The sequence below is a fragment of the Scyliorhinus torazame genome, chromosome 10, assembly GCF_047496885.1.
Source record: "Scyliorhinus torazame isolate Kashiwa2021f chromosome 10, sScyTor2.1, whole genome shotgun sequence".
In the NCBI taxonomy this organism is placed as follows: domain Eukaryota; kingdom Metazoa; phylum Chordata; class Chondrichthyes; order Carcharhiniformes; family Scyliorhinidae; genus Scyliorhinus; species Scyliorhinus torazame.
In genome coordinates this window covers 174,099,271-174,117,212 of record NC_092716.1, presented here as the reverse complement: position 1 = coordinate 174,117,212, position 17,942 = coordinate 174,099,271, and the positions used below count along the sequence as shown (strand labels likewise).

General features: G+C 52.2%; 1 protein-coding gene across 2 annotated transcripts in view; it reads right to left on the bottom strand.

The window, feature by feature from the left end:
* Positions 1–17,942, bottom strand: part of LOC140431052 (anoctamin-9-like) — a 368,406-nt gene that overhangs the window by 107,740 nt on the left and 242,724 nt on the right. For both annotated transcript variants that reach the window (XM_072518965.1, XM_072518966.1), the window contains exon 18: positions 16,653–16,750. In XM_072518965.1, coding sequence (XP_072375066.1) covers positions 16,653–16,750 — 98 coding nt within the window. The remainder of the gene's footprint in view (positions 1–16,652; positions 16,751–17,942) is intronic.

The window sequence follows — 17,942 nt, the reverse complement described above, 5'->3', positions numbered from 1 at the left end:
AAAGACATTTCCTCATGAGGCTTGATTTTTCATTGGACTTGGGAAAACCTGGGGCGGGATTCGGGATCCGAGAATTGCCGCCATTTGCGCCGGCGCGTTTAGCACGGCGCCGGTCGCGGGCCGCTGTCCGCGGCCAGGCCACCGATTCTCCAGCCTTGATGGGCCGAGCGGCCACGCGGAAACGGCAGAGTCCTGCCGGCGCCGTCCATACCTGCTCGCAGCCGGCGGGAACTCTGCGTGCAGGGTCGGGGGGGCAGCCTGTTGGGGGAGGGGGGGGGGGGCTCCTTCACCGGGGGGGCCTCCGATGGAGTCTGGCCCGCGATTAGGGCCCACCGATCGGCGGGCCGGCCTCTCCAGCCCCGGCCCTATTTTGTTACGCGGCCGGCCCCTGAACACCCTCGCCATGTTGCATCGGGGCCGCGCGTTGACTAAGTCCCCCGCGGATGCACCGGTTGACGCGGTGCCACAGCGCATGAGCCGGTTGGCGCCGCGCCCAGTTGGTGCCGGGAAGGGAGGCTGGAGCGCCGTGAACCGCTCCAGCGCCGTGCTGGCCCCCTGTGGGGGCCAGAATCGGTAGTGCACGTGCCCGTTTCACGCCATCGTGAATCGTGACTGCATTCACGACGGCGCGGACACTGCCTCCATTTCGGAGAATCCCTCTCCTGAGCTGTACACTTTTGTACCTTCCAAAATGCACACCCTATAAATGTGTGACTTTGCCTGTGAATGTTGTCTTTTAATAAAGGGGGTAGGGTTCACGTGCATTTTATGAGCCACAATGGAGCCATGCGGAGCGTGAGTGCAGAGTTGGGCCGGGTAGAAGGTCCACTGCGATTTTCGAACAAGCCAAGCTCCCAATGTCATTTTAAAGCCTACCACACTACTCCCCATGCCACCGCATGCTTCGTCATGTCATCTATGGCCCCTCAGGTTGGCCATGCCAATCCACGCCCCCTCACCCATATCACCTCCATGTCCCTTTGTATCCTTGTTAGCCACTCATATGGACTATGTTCAGTCTCAGGAACTACGCAATAGCAGTGGGAATTATATCAAAACTATTGAGGGGAAAATAAACCCCTAATGATCTAATAAAACCCTGAATTCAAACACATTGGGCCGGATTCTCCAAAAATGAGGCTAAGTGTTGACGCCGTTGTGAAAACCATGGAGTTTCATGACAGCGTCATCGGGCCCCAGATGGAGCTATTCAACGGCCCACAAGGGGCTAGCACGGGCAGAACATGAAGCGCCCAAGGGAGCGGCCGCCGATTTGCCGGATCCATCATTGACGCAACGCCGCGGCTGCTGATAACCATTCTTCCCCCCACAGCGTCGCAGGCAAGATGGATGCCTGAAGAGCAGCTCCGTGATTTCGGGACGGCGAGTTGGAGACCCTCCTGGACGCCGTGGAGGGGAGGAGGCTGATACTGTACCCCGGGCCGGGTCGGAGGTCAGCAGGCGCCATTCATGCCTGGCCGGAGGTGGCAGACGACGTTGGGGCCGGACTGCAGACCAGTGCCGAAAGAAGCTGCACGATCTCCTCAGGGCAGCCAAGCTGAGTACCCAACACTGTGCCCCTGGCACCAACCACCCTACCCCCCCCCACACACGTGATCCCCCCCCCACCCCCCCCCCCCCCAGGGAGATGGTCCCACCCCCAACCTGACCCACATGGCTGCACCCACCCATGCCAGCCGCAATGGCCATGTGCCCTGGCCACTGATGCCATCAGAGACCCAACCCCTGGGCTGCATGTATCGGGCCGTCTAGCACTGTTGCTGTTTGTGTTTGCCCCAGGACCAGACCGCTCATAACCGCCGGGTGCGGGAGAAAACCGGAGGGGGACCACCAGACCTGTGTCACCTCACCGTGCCCGAGCAGAGGGCACTGGACATTGATGGTGGGCCGCAGGAGAGGAAGTTCTCCAACGTGGAGGTCGGAGGCACGCCACCAATTGAGACCCCCCTGCCTGGTTGCGGCTCCTTATGACACATGTGTGCACACCCCACACACCCCCGCACCCCAACCTCCCTCACCACCTCCCACCTCACCCCATCCGGCTTTCTAACCATACATGGTGTCTTGTGTCTTACAGGACCAGCCGGCGATGGTCCCAGAGCATCCGGGGCCCCCAGCCAGGAACCCAAGCCCTCTGCCCGAGATGAGCCAGGACACCTCTACCCAGAAACAGACACGCAGGACACCATGACCCAGGGGATAAACACGCAGGACACCACGACCCAGGAGACAAACACGCAGGACACCATGACCCAGGGGACAGACACGCAGGACACCATGACCCAGGGGACAAACATGCAGGACACCACAACCCAGGAGACGGGCATATGGGGGACAAACACACAGCACACCATCACCCAGGGGACGGACACACAGAGGACAGCACACCACGACCCAGGAGACCCCGCACTTTGGGTCCGATGAGGACATTGACTTTATGGCACTGCTCTCTCCTACACCCTCCACCATCACAGAGACTAACCTCGGTTGGGCAATTTAGTGAGGAGGCTCCTGGGACACTCACTGGTGAGCACCACACAGCCGCTCTGGTTCAGCAGGTGGAGGTAGGAGCAGCCTAGGGGCCGGATGGTCGGAGGGCAGCTCGGCCCCAGCAACCAGCTGCCGCCCAGACAGGTGCCGGGCTCCTGGAATATCCATGCCCACCTGTAGTCCCGCTGCAGTCAGAGACCCAAGGGCTAGAGGAGGGGATGACGGCCGGCTTCCAGCACCTGCAGACGCAGATGGAGGAGTCCAATCGCCTGCAGGAGCAAGGAGTGGTGCCGGTCATGCAAGCCACTCATGCCGAAGCCGCACGGGTGACATCCGCAGTTGAGGCAATGGGGGCGACGGTGTCGGACATGGGTCAGGTTTTGCAAGGCCTGGTGCATTCTGTGCAGGCGGGGGCCAAGGCCCAGGACTGGGCTGCCCTCTCACAGACAACCATGTGCCAGAGCCAGCTGCACATTGCAGCGGTGCTCCTCAGCGTGGCCCAGTCACAGCAGGCCATGGCTGAGAGCATCAGCGTCATTGCCCAGGTGCTGGCCGGTGTCGCACAGACCCAGAGGGAGATCGCCCAGTCCAGAAGGAGGTGGCGCAGTCCCAGAGGGAGGTGGTGCAGTCCCAGACAGGGATGGCCCACTCCCTGTGCTCCATGGTCGCTAACATACAGACCCTGGTTGATACCAGAGCGGGCACCCAGGACTGGCAGCGCCAGGTGCCGGGGGAGCCTCCGGGTTTGGCTCTGCTCGCACCCCCATCCCATGGAGAAGCCTAGGAGCCATCGGGCCCCCGGGGGAGGAGGAGGTGCTGGGGCCAGTGCCGGTGACTTCTGCAGGGCAGGTACTGGAACACCGCAGCACCTCGGACTCCCACCCTTCTGTCCCTGGTGCATCAGGTGGGCAGCGGGCAGAACAGGTTGGCACCACACCAGCCGGGACGCCCGAAGAGCAGCCGTACCCATCCAGGCCGCCCCAGGAGACGTGCGCTAATGGGGACCCTCGTCACAGGGCAGGGGTCACAGCAGTCTGCCTCCACTCCTGCAGTACTGTCTGGGGAATCACTTAGGCATAGTGGTAGGGCCCGTAAGGCCAGAAAGCTAGACACGGGTGCAGGACACAGTCTAGTTGTAGGGGCTAGGGCATAGACTGTATATATTTGTTCACCGTGCTCGGTCTGATGGGTGTGGGGGTGGGGCGGTTAGTACTGGTCACTGGGAGTGGATGCTGGGGGACGGGTGAGGCCCAGTGGGTGCACCGTGTAACCACCCTCACCTCCCCACCGACCGTCCCCATCACCCCGTCTCCAGCTATTCGACAGGGCCATGTGATGGACGGGCCAGCTCGCATGCAGGGATCACCAGGTGGGACGTGCTACTGTGGGCATGAGTCAGACATTGTCTAATGATGTGGAGCACAGAGCTCATCGCAGAGCTGGCTGTCATCATCCTCCATCCCATGGACCAACCCAGTGCCCCCAGGTTCTGCTGCTGGTATATATAATGGAGGAGGGGGTGCATGCGGGTGGTTCGGTGCTGTGGGAGGTGAGAGTGGTCGGTGGTGTGGGAGGTGAGGGTGGTCGGTGGCGTGGGAGGTGAGGGTGGTCGGTGGTGTGGGAGGTGAGGGTGGTTTGTGGTGAAGGGGTGTGGAATTGTGATGTCTGTGCCCCTGCCGAGCAACCCGCCCCCCCCCCCCCCCCCACACCACCCTAGTTGGTGAAACATGTGTTGACTAAAGCGTCCCGTGTTCACTGTCCTCATCCTCCTCCAGCACATCGCCCCTCTGCTGGGCTATATTGTGGAGGATGCAGCAGACCACAACAATGCAGCCGACCCTCCTGGCCTGGTACTGGAGAGCCCCTCCAGAGTGGTCCAGGCACCTGAAGCACATCTTCCGGACCCCGAAGCACCTTTCGGCTACCCCTGGTCGCACAATGGTCATCCTTGTAGCGGGTCTCTGCGTCGCTCTGTGGCCTCCGTATAAGCGTCATCAGCCACGACCGCAACGGGTAACCCCTGTCGCCCAGAAACCAGCCCCGCAGCTGCGGGGGGGGGGGGGGGGGGGTGGCATATCTAACCTCTGATGTTGACCTTGGGAGCTTAACCTCGACTCTCATTGCCTGAAATGGGAAAATGTTTATTCCCTTATTATCTTTGCCTTGATGAACATAAAAAATTCTATATTACGATTCATTTTTAGGAGGATTGATTTATGTCACCGACTGATGTTTTGTTTGTGATGGATTTTGCACACGGTTCTAAAATAGAATAGCAAATCAAGAACAGATTCATTATTCCATATTTGCATATTATTCTCTTTTCTTTCATGCAGGAAAAATAGCAGCCAAAGTTAAAAATTTCTTAAACGAGTATTATTATTTATCTGAAGTCCACTGTCCTTTTGATTACTTAGAACTTCAATCCATAGTTTTCAACCTATTATGATAGGTTGTCGTCGCCTCCAAGAGAATCAGAAAGGACGCAAATTGCTGCATAGCTAAGCTGGTAATTGTACACGTCATCAGACTATAACACATGAAAACAAGTCCTGATGGAACCGTGTAACCTATTGTACAACTAGATATACAATGGCCAGTGGTGTCAGAATATAAGCATTGTGCCAACACAATGTTTCATCTCAAAGGAGGAAACTTTCTGAGGCAACATAATAAGGTTCTATATAAATGAAAGTATCATTACATAAATGAACCCAGTGATGCAAAATGTCACAGTATGATATATTTTGTATTGTCGGGCTGGATGCTCAATGGCACAGAATATCAGGATACGGTACAATTCAGTGCTGGGATCCCAATCTTTCCCAATTAATATAAATTATTTACAATTAATAATTAATATAAATTATTTATATTAATGTAAGTATGGTTGCTAAATTTACTGACGACGCAAAGATGGGTAGGAAAGTAAATCATAAGAGGATGTATTGGAGTTACAAAGGGACGAAGATACGTTAAGTAAATGGGCAAAGACCTGGCAAATAGAATAAAATATGGGTAAATGTGAAATTCTCCAATTTGGTCGGAAGAATAAAAAAGAAGCTTACATAAATGATGAGATATTTCAGAGCTCTGAGCTGCAAAGCGATCTGGGTATCCTTGTGCATGAATCACAAAAGGCGAGTATACAGGTACAGCAAGTAATTAGGAAAGCTAACGGAATGTTATCGTTTATTGTGAGGGGAATTGATTACAAAAGTAAGGAGGTTATGCTTCAATTGTGCAGGGCATTAATGAGATCACAGCTGGAGGATTGTGCACAGTATTGTTCTCCTTATTTAAAGAAAAATGTAAATGTGTTTGAGGCAGTTCAGAGAAGGTTTACTCGACTAATACCAGGACGGGTTGTCTTATGAGGAAAGGTTGGACAGGTTGGGTTTGTATCCACTAGAGATTAGAAGATTAAGAGGTGACTTTATCAAAATCTTTAAGATCTTGTCAGGATGGACATGGAGAAGATGTTTCCTCTTGTCAGAGAATCTAGAGCTGGGGTGACTGATAAAACTAAGGGGTCACTCATTTAAGATGGAGAGGAGACATTTTTTACCTCGGGAGGCTCGTGAGTCTTTGGAACTCTCGTCTTAAAAGGCAATGGAGGGATGACTTCCGGGTGCGGCGATGACCAGCTGAGTCGCACGTTTCGGCAGCTCCCTGTGAAACGGACTTTTGGGCTCTTGATAGGAGCCCCAACGGCAATTTTAACGGCTGAAAACACCGTGCGGTAAACCAGAAGGGTGTTCCCCCTGGACACGGATGGAAAAAGGAGAGGAAAGTGGCCGGATTGCAGCGGATCCTTTGGAACAACGGCAAGGAAGGCAAGCAGAAACCAAGATGGCGTCGGAAGGTGGCAGTTTCATATGGGGCCCTGAACAACAAGAGTTTTTGAAACGCTGCGTGGAGGAGATAAAAAAGGAAATGAAGAAAGAGTTGTTGGCCCCGATATTACAGGCGATTGAAGGGCTGAAAGAGGAACAAAAGACCCAGGAGCAGGAGCTTCGGGTCGTGAAGGCGAAAGCAGCAGAGAATGAAAACGACATACAGGGCCTGGTGGTGAAGTCGGAGATACAGGAGGCACACCAGAAACGATCTGTGGAGAGGTTGGAGGCACTGGAAAATAACGCAAGGAGGAACAACTTGAGGATTCTTGGCCTTCCTGAAGGTGTGGAGGGGGCGGACGTCGGGGCATATGTGAGCACGATGCTGCACTCGTTAATGGGAGTGGAGGCCCCGACGGGTCCGTTGGAGGTGGAGGGAGCATACCGAGTTATGGTGCGAGGATCGAGAACAGGAGAAGCTCCCAGAGCCATAGTGGTGAGATTTCTCCGTTTTAAGGATAGAGAAATGGTCCTTAGATGGGCGAAGAAAACTCGGTGTAGTAAATGGGAGAACGCGGTGATCCGCGTCTATCAAGATTGGAGTGCGGAGGTGGCGAGAAGGAGGGCGAGCTTTAATTGGGCCAAAGCGGTACTTCACAAAAAAAAGATAAAGTTTGGAATGCTGCAACCGGCAAGACTGTGGGTCACATATCAAGGGAGGCACCACTACTTTGAGACGGCGGATGAAGCGTGGACTTTTATTGTAGAAGAAAAATTGGAATGATTGGACTACGAAAATGAACGTTTGGACAAAGTGGTGGGACGAGTGGGGGGGGGGGGCGAAGAGGGATTGTATGATTAATCCTGCGGTATGGTAACTTTTCTTTCTCCCACAGGTGGTGATGGGGGGAGGTGGGGAGGGAGAGGAGATGGGGCGTTGGCCATGGGAGGCGGGGCCGAGGGAGAGGCGCGGGCTTGGTTCCCGCGCTATGATAATTATGGCGGGAATAGAGAAGCAGGAAGGAGGGGGCGCCGCACGGGGCGAGCCGTGATCACGGGGGGAAGCCGAGGTCAGCCAGAGTTTGCTGACTTCTGGGAGCAACATGGGGGGAGTAATTACGCTAGCGGGGGGTCTAGCGGGGGGGGGGGAGGGGGGAATTACTGGGTTGCTGCTGCTGGGGAAAGGGGGGAGTGGGTACGGGAAAGGATGGGCGGGGGGGCACCGTCTGGGAGAAATACAGCCGCGTGGGAACTGGGCGAGAAGCTGGAAAAAGATGATGGCTAACCGGCAGGGGGGAGGGGTGGGAAGCCCCCCAACTCGGCTGATCACGTGGAACGTGAGGGGGCTTAACGGGCCGATAAAGAGGGCACGAGTACTCGCACACCTTAAGAAACTTAAAGCAGATGTGGTCATGTTACAGGAAACGCACCTGAAACTGATAGATCAGGTTAGGTTGCGCAAAGGATGGGTAGGGCAGGTGTTCCATTCGGGGCTGGATGCGAAAAACAGGGGGGTGGCTATATTAGTGGGGAAGCGGGTAATGTTCGAGGCAAAGACTATAGTGGCGGATAACGGGGGCAGATACGTGATGGTGAGTGGCAAATTACAGGGAGAGATGGTGGTGTTGGTAAACGTGTATGCCCCGAATTGGGACGATGCCAATTTTATGAGGCGAATGCTAGGACGCATCCCAGACCTAGAGACCGGAAAGCTGATAATGGGGGGAGACTTTAACACGGTGTTGGAACCAAGGCTGGATAGGTCGAAGTCCAGGACTGGTAGGAGGCCGGCAGCAGCCAAGGTGCTCAAGGATTTTATGGAGCAGATGGGAGGGGTGGACCCGTGGAGATTCAGTAGACCGAGGAGTAAGGAGTTCTCGTTTTTCTCCTATGTCCATAAAGTCTATTCACGCATAGACTTTTTTGTGTTGGGTAGGGCATTGATCCCGAGGGTGAGGGGAACGGAATATACGGCTATAGCCATTTCGGATCATGCCCCACACTGGGTAGACTTGGAGATAGGGGAGGAAACAAGAGGGCGTCCACCCTGGAGAATGGACATGGGACTAATGGCGGATGAGGGGGTGTGCTTAAGGGTGAGGGGATGCATTGAAAAGTACTTGGAACTCAATGACAATGGGGAGGTTCAGGTGGGAGTGGTCTGGGAGGCGTTGAAGGCGGTGGTTAGGGGGGAGCTGATATCAATAAGGACACATAAAGGGAAGCAGGAGAGTAAGGAACGGGAGCGGTTGTTGCAAGAACTTTTGAGGGTGGACAGACAGTATGCGGAAGCACCGGAGGAGGGACTGTATAGGGAAAGGCAAAGGCTGCATGTGGAATTTGACTTGCTGACCACAGGCACTGCAGAGGCACAATGGAGGAAGGCGCAGGGTGTACAGTATGAATATGGAGAGAAGGCGAGCAGATTGCTGGCACACCAATTGAGGAAAAGGGGAGCAGCGAGGGAAATAGGGGGGGTGAGAGACGAAGATGGAGAGATGGAGCGGGGAGCGGAGAGAGTGAATGAAGTGTTTAAGACATTTTATAAAAAATTGTATGAAGCTCAACCCCCGGATGGGAGGGAGAGAATGATGGAGTTTTTGGATCGGCTGGAAATTCCCAAGGTGGAAGAGCAGGATAGGATGGGATTGGGAGCACAGATCACGGTAGAGGAAGTGGTGAAAGGAATTAGGAACATGCAGACGGGAAAGGCCCCGGGACCGGACGGATTCCCAGTTGAATTTTACAGAAAATATTTGGACTTGCTCGCCCCGCTACTGACGAGGACCTTCAACGAGGCAAAGGAAAGGGGACAACTGCCCCCGACTATGTCAGAAGCAACGATATCGCTTCTTTTAAAGAAGGAAAAGGATCCGCTACAATGCGGGTCCTACAGACCAATCTCCCTCCTCAATGTAGATGCCAAGGTCTTGGCCAAGGTAATGGCAATGAGAATAGAGGAATGTGTCCCGGGGGTGGTTCATGAGGACCAAACTGGGTTTGTGAAGGGGAGACAGCTGAACACGAACATACGGAGGTTGTTAGGGGTAATGATGATGGCCCCACCAGAGGGTGAAACGGAGATAGTAGTGGCGATGGATGCCGAGAAAGCATTTGATAGAGTGGAGTGGGATTATCTGTGGGAGGTGTTGAGGAGATTTGGGTTCGGAGAGGGGTATGTTAGATGGGTGCAGCTGTTGTATAGGGCCCCAGTGGCGAGTGTGGTCACGAATGGACGGGGATCGGCATATTTTCGGCTCCATAGAGGGACAAGGCAGGGATGTCCTCTGTCCCCATTACTGTTTGCACTGGCGATTGAGCCCCTGGCGATAGCGCTGAGAGGTTCCAAGGGATGGAGGGGAATACTTAGGGGAGGAGAAGAACACCGGGTATCTTTATATGCGGATGATCTGCTACTATATGTGGCGGATCCAGCGGAGGGGATGCCAGAAATAATGCGGATACTTGGGGAGTTTGGGGATTTTTCAGGGTATAAATTGAACATGGGGACGAGTGAGCTGTTTGTGGTGCATCCAGGGGAGCAGAGTAGGGAAATAGAAGACCTACCGTTGAGGAAGGTAACAAGAGACTTTCGTTACCTGGGGATCCAGATAGCTAAGAATTGGGGCACATTGCACAGGCTAAATTTGACGCGGTTGGTGGAACAGATGGAGGAAGATTTCAAGAGATGGGATATGGTAGCATTGTCAATGGCAGGGAGGGTGCAGGCGGTTAAGATGGTGGTCCTCCCGAGATTCCTTTTTGTGTTTCAGTGTCTCCCGGTGGTGATCACGAAGGCTTTTTTCAAAAGGATAGAAAAGAGTATCATGGGTTTTGTTTGGGCCGGGAAGACTCCGAGAGTGAGGAAGGGATTCTTACAGCGTAGTAGGGATAGGGGGGGGCTGGCACTACCGAGCCTAAGTGAGTATTATTGGGCCGCTAATATTTCAATGGTGAGTAAGTGGATGGGAGAGGAGGAAGGAGCGGCGTGGAAGAGATTAGAGAGGGCGTCCTGTAGGGGAACCAGCCTGCAGGCTATGGTGACAGCCCCATTGCCGTTCTCACCAAGGAACTATACCACGAGTCCGGTGGTGGTAGCTACACTGAAGATTTGGGGACAGTGGAGACGACATAGGGGAAAGACCGGAGCACTGGGGGGGTCCCCGATAAGAAACAACCATAGGTTTGCCCCGGGGGGAATGGATGGGGGATATGGAATGTGGCAAAGAGCAGGTATAACGCAATTGAAAGATCTATTTGTGGATGGGAAGTTTGCGAGTCTGGGAGCGCTGACCGAGAAATATGGGTTGCCCCAAGGGAATGCATTCAGGTACATGCAATTGAGGGCTTTTGCGAGGCAACAGGTGAGGGAATTCCCGCAGCTCCCGACACAAGAGGTGCAGGACAGAGTCATCTCAAAGAAATGGGTGGGGGACGGTAAGGTGTCGGATATATATAGGGAAATGAGAGACGAAGGGGAGACTATGATGGACGAACTAAAAGGGAAATGGGAAGAAGAGCTAGGGGAGGAGATTGAGGAGGGGATGTGGGCAGATGCCCTAAACAGGGTAAACTCGTCGTCCTCGTGCGCCAGGCTAAGCCTGATTCAGTTTAAGGTATTACACAGGGCACATATGACTGGAACACGGCTCAGTAAATTTTTTGGGGTGGAGGATAGGTGTGCGAGGTGCTCGAGAAGCCCAGAGAATCATACCCATATGTTTTGGTCATGCCCGGCACTACAGGGGTTTTGGATGGGGGTGACAAAGGTGCTTTCGAAAGTAGTAGGAGTCCGGGTCGAACCAAGCTGGGGGTTGGCTATATTTGGGGTTGCACAAGAGCCGGGAGTGCAGGAGGCGAAAGAGGCCGATGTTTTGGCCTTTGCGTCCCTAGTAGCCCGGCGCAGAATACTGCTAATGTGGAAAGAAGCCAAGCCCCCGGGGGTGGAGACCTGGATAAATGATATGGCGGGGTTCATAAAGTTAGAGCGGATTAAGTTCGTCCTAAGGGGGTCGGCTCAAGGGTTTACTAGGCGGTGGCAACCGTTCGTCGAATATCTTGCGGAAAGATAGATGGGGGATGTGGTGTTGGGTGCTCTGGTGCACAGATGAGCCAACACAGTTGTATGTGGTACAACTCTATTTTATTATAACTCTTATAATACAGTTCGTTCTGGATACTCTGCACGTGCTGTCTCCCTGAGTGTGTTTGGCAATAGATGTGTCCTGGTTCTCCTCTGCAGCTCTTACTGACCACCAGGGGTCGTGTCTGTGCTTTTATATCTTTCTGTCATTGGTTGTGGTGTTGTGTGTTCTGATTTGTCTGTTGGTGTGTCTATCATGATGTGTGTGTTTGAATATCATGACATCCCCCCTTTTTACAAAGACAAGTGCCTACGTGGTTATAAATATAATTGTGTCGTGAGTGCATCTAAGAGTGTGCGTTTGTGTTGTGTACAGCGTGTGTTTATGACGTAACTATTTACATGGGGCGATGTCGGGTGCGTCACACTAACAAGGTTGTACCATAACAAAACTTGGATGCGAGAGAAAAAAAAACTCGAACATTGGTCCGGTCAGACGATATCTGGAACAATAAACAACAACAGGTTATAATACAGAAGTGTTTGACTTTTTGAACGTATTAACAGCGTTATAAGTCCAGTCTAATGGGTGACCGCCTCAAGAATGGGCTGGTCCTCAAGCCGGTTCAGCTGTGGAGATTTGGGGTCACACTGGTTCACCTTGGACTGTTGGAGGTGATGCTGTTGCCGAAGTCTCTACTTTACCATTTGTTGTACTTCATGCAGTGCTTGGTTTTTTTCATTCTTGCAAATATAACATTCAACATCTTTGTTAGTGGTGCCCTGGCTGTGGTTTGGTTCTGGTGGCGATGGAAGGGGCATGATCCGTGGCATCTCCACGAAGTCATCCTTGGGAACCAGTGGAGGATCCGGCGTGTGCGTACGGTGCAGTTGCGAGCGTGGAAGGCGGCACAAAGCCCGCTGATTGCGCCTACGCACCAATCCATCCGCCCTGCATGCCAGGAACAAGGTGGAGTCTGTTTTCTTTTTATGTTTGTGGTGGACGGCATCTTGTAGCCGATGGGTCGTTGCCATCGAAGTAGCACCATCACTAATATCATGCAAGGCGATGACTGTGCCAGATGTGGAAGTTGGCCAAGACCGTGTACGCTGGTTCCGGCCTTCTGCTGTGCCGGAAGGGCGACTCCGCAGAGAAACGTCGAAGCATGTCGCCTTGGAGAGAGAATTGTTGCTCGCATCAACGTCTGGCGATGGCGCGAATTGGTGTGTCCATCTTGGACCGCCGGTGCTGGTTGCCACTGCCGACCCAGTGGGACTGCCACGCGATCCATTCCCTGTCGCCGTGGCATCTGCCGTCACCCTGAGCGTGCCATCACCGAGGCCGCGACACCGCCCGTCCGGAGCAAGGTCTGGCGTGCGCAAATCAGAGTCGGCGCTTGGCTGCTCCCCATCTGGAGTCCGGTCTGCCTTCCGCCGATGCCCCCCGTCCGGAGTCCCAACAGGTTCACTGGAGGCAGCCGAGATTCCCTGAAGCTGCACTTCTGGAGTCGGAACATGCAGGAATGCACCAACCAGTGGAGAGGCTCGAGCCATCGAGGGTGGAAGCGGTGCGCCGCCACCGCAGTCGTCAGTGGTCCCACCGTGATCGTTGAGTGCCTCGGTACGCACTAGGCGAGGTCTGTCACCTTGCACCTTTTGCATGGGAAGTGGGATGCTGTCGTCACTCGTCTCACATCCCGTGGATAGATCGTCATTAGCAGCTTGCTGTTCACTAGGGTTGGGTAAATTGTCAGAGTTTTCATCTGGTGGTGCACACCATGTCGGTGGACTGTCATTGTCTTGCCATTGTCCTTCATTTGGGCTTTTCTTCTTTGGAACTTTAAATCTTCCCCCAGACATTGCAGAACCTTGTTTATTACCCCCAAATTCTCCCATATGTATGGTCTCGAATATAGGATCCACTGTTTCTATCGACACTGTACCATTTTCCAAAGAACATTCCGTTTCACTTTTCTTCTCAGGTACCTCATATGTAACCTTGTTTAATGTACATGCCTTCATGGTCTCTGGGTCTGATTTTGCTGGGACTGGCATGGTCACAGTCTCTCTTTTACTGTTCTCAATTGCCCACATTATACTCCCCATACATAACTGCTTAATCACTGGGGTTAGTGTGGTACAATGGACAATCGGGTCGACCTTATCTGCATCTTCACCATTAGTGGAAAGCACACTTGGTTCACTTGAAACTGCTGTGGGTTTTAAATTCGTTATCTGGCTACTCGATGTCGGTGTCCTCAGGATTCTTGCTCCAATGTTCTGCTCAATAATCAGTGGAGTGTGTATAGGTTCAATGCAATTAATGTTCCCCTCCAGGTTTGAAGAGTCATTACTGACTAACTGCTGGTCTCCGAAGTTGGGATTTTGCGGCATTGTGTTGAAGGGAGACATTTGTCCCTGCTGTAGATATGATTCAGGTTGTGTTATTTCCATTACCTGAGGATCAATGTCTTGTCCATTTTTTCGATCCGTACTAAAACACTGGCAATTCACAGTCTGCTCCTTGCAAGTTAAACATTCAATTAATTTCGTTAGCAAATCCTCAGCATCCTTCTGTGGCCGTGCAGCATTATTAATCTCTGTTCGGCTACAATGATCCTGAAGGTCAGCACATAAACCTTTTTTCTTCGGGCTTGGACGAGGCGATTCCTTTGGCTTGTCTTCAGTTGGGCTTGAACAGTCTTCAGCGCTGTGCCCTTTATTGTAGCATGAGAGACCGTCATGGTCATGCTGCTGTGTAGTGGAGCATGGTAGGCTGTTATAGCCTTCTTGCTGTTCACGGGAGCATGGCAGACTTGCATCGTCTGCCGCTGGTTGGTCAGGAGAGGTTGCTAGACCCTCATGGTCTTGTTCCTGCAAGGACTGCGCTCTGGAGTCTTGCGTTCCTTCCATCGTGGAGTCCGTCCACGAGCTCTCTGTGGAGGCTTGTGACACTGGAGTCACTTCTTGTTCGTGCAAGGACTGCGCTCTGGAGTCTTGCGTTGCTTCTATCGTGGAGGCTGTCCACGAGCTCTCTGTGGAGGCTTGTGACACTGGAGTCACTTCTTGTTCGTGCAAGGACTGCGCTCTGGAGTCTTGCATTTCTGCAATTGTGGAGTCTGTCCACGAGCTTGCTGTGGAAGCTTGTGACACTGGAGTCACTTCTGGTTCATGCGAGGACTGCACTCTGGAGTCTTGCATGTCTTCTTTCATAGAGTCGGGAACGTTGAGCGGGACGTGGACCACGCTCTGTGTGGCAGCAGGGCACTCTCCGTGTGCTTGCACCGCTCCCTGTCTGTTAATGTCAGGCTGCAGCATCATCCGGTACTGATAAGTTGGAACGTCATATCTGCTGGATTGAAGATCCTCAAATCCGAAAAATTAATCCGCATCTGCGTCGGATTCAATGTGGGGGCCGCCAATGTGCAACACGAAAGGTTCGTCCGAGTCATAGTCATATAGGACCACGGAGCTATCATTGGGCTCGCGAGGTCCGGAAACACTGTAAAAATCGTCATCGAAGTATTCAAGGTCGGAATCATGGGCTTGTGCGTAGGTAACTGCTTGTCGGAGGGTTCTTCGGAGGTTAAATTCATCTCCTGGGTCAATTTGCGGCACTGTGCTGTCATTCCAGGTGAAGGAAGGTTGTTTTACAGCTTTAACAGATTTTTGTTTTTTTGATTTGGGACGTTTCCCTTTTAAATTGGATTTGGGACATTTCCCTTTTAAATTGGTGCAGTCTGGGGCCTCTGACATCCTGACGCTCGGTATGTAGCACGTAGGAAGCGACTGCGCATGCTCAGATCGCTGTTCCTTTACCGATGGCCGTTTTCTTGACTGCGCATGCGCAGCATCTCGCGCATGCGCAAACGAAACTTCCGGTTCTGCGCACTTCTCGCGCAACTGTGCTAGCGTTATACCTTTAGCAAGATGGCCGCCGACCTCGACCCAGCCTTTTCTCAGGCCCGGGATTTCGGGCTCCGGGATCCCAGCCACGAGGTGAGTACTGCAGCTTTTCTTACCTTTAAGTCCCCATTGGATTGCGTATTCTTCACAGTACTTGGCGAATTTGCCCATGACTGCCTGGTAATCGTGCCTTTGCTGCCTCCTGAAGAACCTGAACCTTCTGAACATTGCTCTTGCCCTTGCACCGGCGACGGTGAGGAGAAATTCAATTTTTTCCTTATCATCCAGGTCCTTGAGTTCAGCTGCCGCCAGGAACAACTCGAACATTTGCCGGAATCGCCGCCAGTTTTCGTGGAGGTCGCCGTCGCACTGGAGCGCCTGCGGAACCGGGAGCTCGTACATCATGCCTGGGCACTGCTGGTTGTCTCTGTACACTGAGGTATGCCGGCAGGTATCGATCCACTCCTGTACCATGTGGTGTTGGGTGCTCTGGTGCACAGATGAGCCAACACAGTTGTATGTGGTACAACTCTATTTTATTATAACTCTTATAATACAGTTCGTTCTGGATACTCTGCACGTGCTGTCTCCCTGAGTGTGTTTGGCAATAGATGTGTCCTGGTTCTCCTCTGCAGCTCTTACTGACCACCAGGGGTCGTGTCTGTGCTTTTATATCTTTCTGTCATTGGTTGTGGTGTTGTGTGTTCTGATTTGTCTGTTGGTGTGTCTATCATGATGTGTGTGTTTGAATATCATGACAGGGGAGAACAAAGAAGGCAGCAGCAGCGGCCCAGGACTTGGGGGGGGGGGGGGGGGGGGGGTGGGGAGGGATGGGGGGGGGGGTGGCCTGAGACAAGGCAGTTGCCAATTAGGGCTAGTTTTTATTTTTTGTTATTTAATATTTATTTATTTGTTGTTGTTTTTGTTTAAATTTAAAAAGGTCATTATTATCTGTATTGTTACAATGTTGTGTAAAGGATGCACAATGTACTGTGTTGGTTGACCAAAAATTTTCAATAAAATATTATTTAAAAAAAAAAAAGGCAATGGAGGCAGGGTCTTCGAATATTTTTAAGGAAAGCTCAATAGATTCTTGATAAACAAGGAGCTGAAAGGTTCTTGGGTAGGCAGGAAAATGTGGTTGAGATTACAATCAGATCAGCCATGGTCTTATTGTTAAGCGGAGCAGCTTGAGGGGCCGAGTGGCCGGCTCCTGCTCTGTCAGGACGTACACAACTTGGTCCCAGTGGTATCCTGTCTTTAACATACTGTGGTTTGTAAGTTAAATAGATTTACTTCTGGTGAAGCTGACTTACGGTACAGCATACTGCACACAGCTGCTTAGTATTTGTTTCATTATCATTACAACGGCCATTTGAATGAAGAGGTCTGTCATGCAGCCACTTGGATGGCACTGGAAAGAGAAACAAAAAATACATCACTATCTCCATTTATTAGTTTGTTTGCAAAGGGAATAAGTAACTATAGTCTCCAAGCAGGAGTTTATGGAAAGTTTCAGTTACAACAAAAACTCAAGAAATTCAGCACCATCCATGATAAAGATGTCCTTCCATTCAACACAATTCTCGGCTGGATTCTCCGTTGTCCGACGCCGAAATCACAAAACGCAATTGGGCGGAGAATACCTTCCGACGCCGAAATCGAGGTAGATGCCGGTTTGTCGCCAAATCAGGATTCTCCAGTCCCCCAAAATCAATGTAAACGCGGCGCTTGCCGCGCAGCCTTCAAGCACAGTAGGCATATTAGCGGGCCTGACGCCTGATTCTCCGGAGCCCCCACGATTCAGCGCCTCGGATGGGCCGATTTCCCGACACCGTGTTTCTAATGTGCTTTTAAAAATCGTGAACCTGCCGTCCTGGCTGCTGAGCGAGAGAGAGGACGTAGGAAGTGGCATGGGGCGACTGCATGCTTCCGGCTTGGACACCGTGCTATCTGCGGTGGGGGGGGGCCCTGCCAGGGCGGGGGGGGGGGGGGGGGGGGGCGGTTACAGGCCTAGCAACCGGGAATCAGCAGACATTGCCCACAATGCTGAAATGCCTAGGAAGTCAATCTCAATAGTCCTACTTTGAAAAGGAAGTTTACAGAGCAGCTATCACATTCACAGGCAACTAGGTTGATTGGAAAAGTACACTTTGGGCATATGTAAGACCAGCATGATAGATGGCTTTGCAGTACTGCAGAACACTGCAGAATACCTTCAACATGTGACAGCTGCATACTGATCTGGAGCAGATGCCCAAGGGCTGTCTTAATTTCCATAAGGCATGGTCAAATAATTGTATTGGGGCCTTTTGAAGAGAACTGTCCCTTTCACAGGTAGTGAAGATGAACAGGGTGCATGATGTCTCAATTAAATACAACAACCAATTCCAGCAGGCTGGACATAACAGTGGGAAATTAGGCAAGCTAGAAATTGGGTGAGAATTCAACAGGACAGATTATTGCTCTATTTCCTATTCCTGCATACTAGAATACCAGATCAAAATCAAGCAATATGAAGAAGAAAATCAATGATGGTATGTCTCTAGCAAAGAGATTTAGATTTATAGGTTCCAGAAGATGTCATTGTTACTACATGGCATATG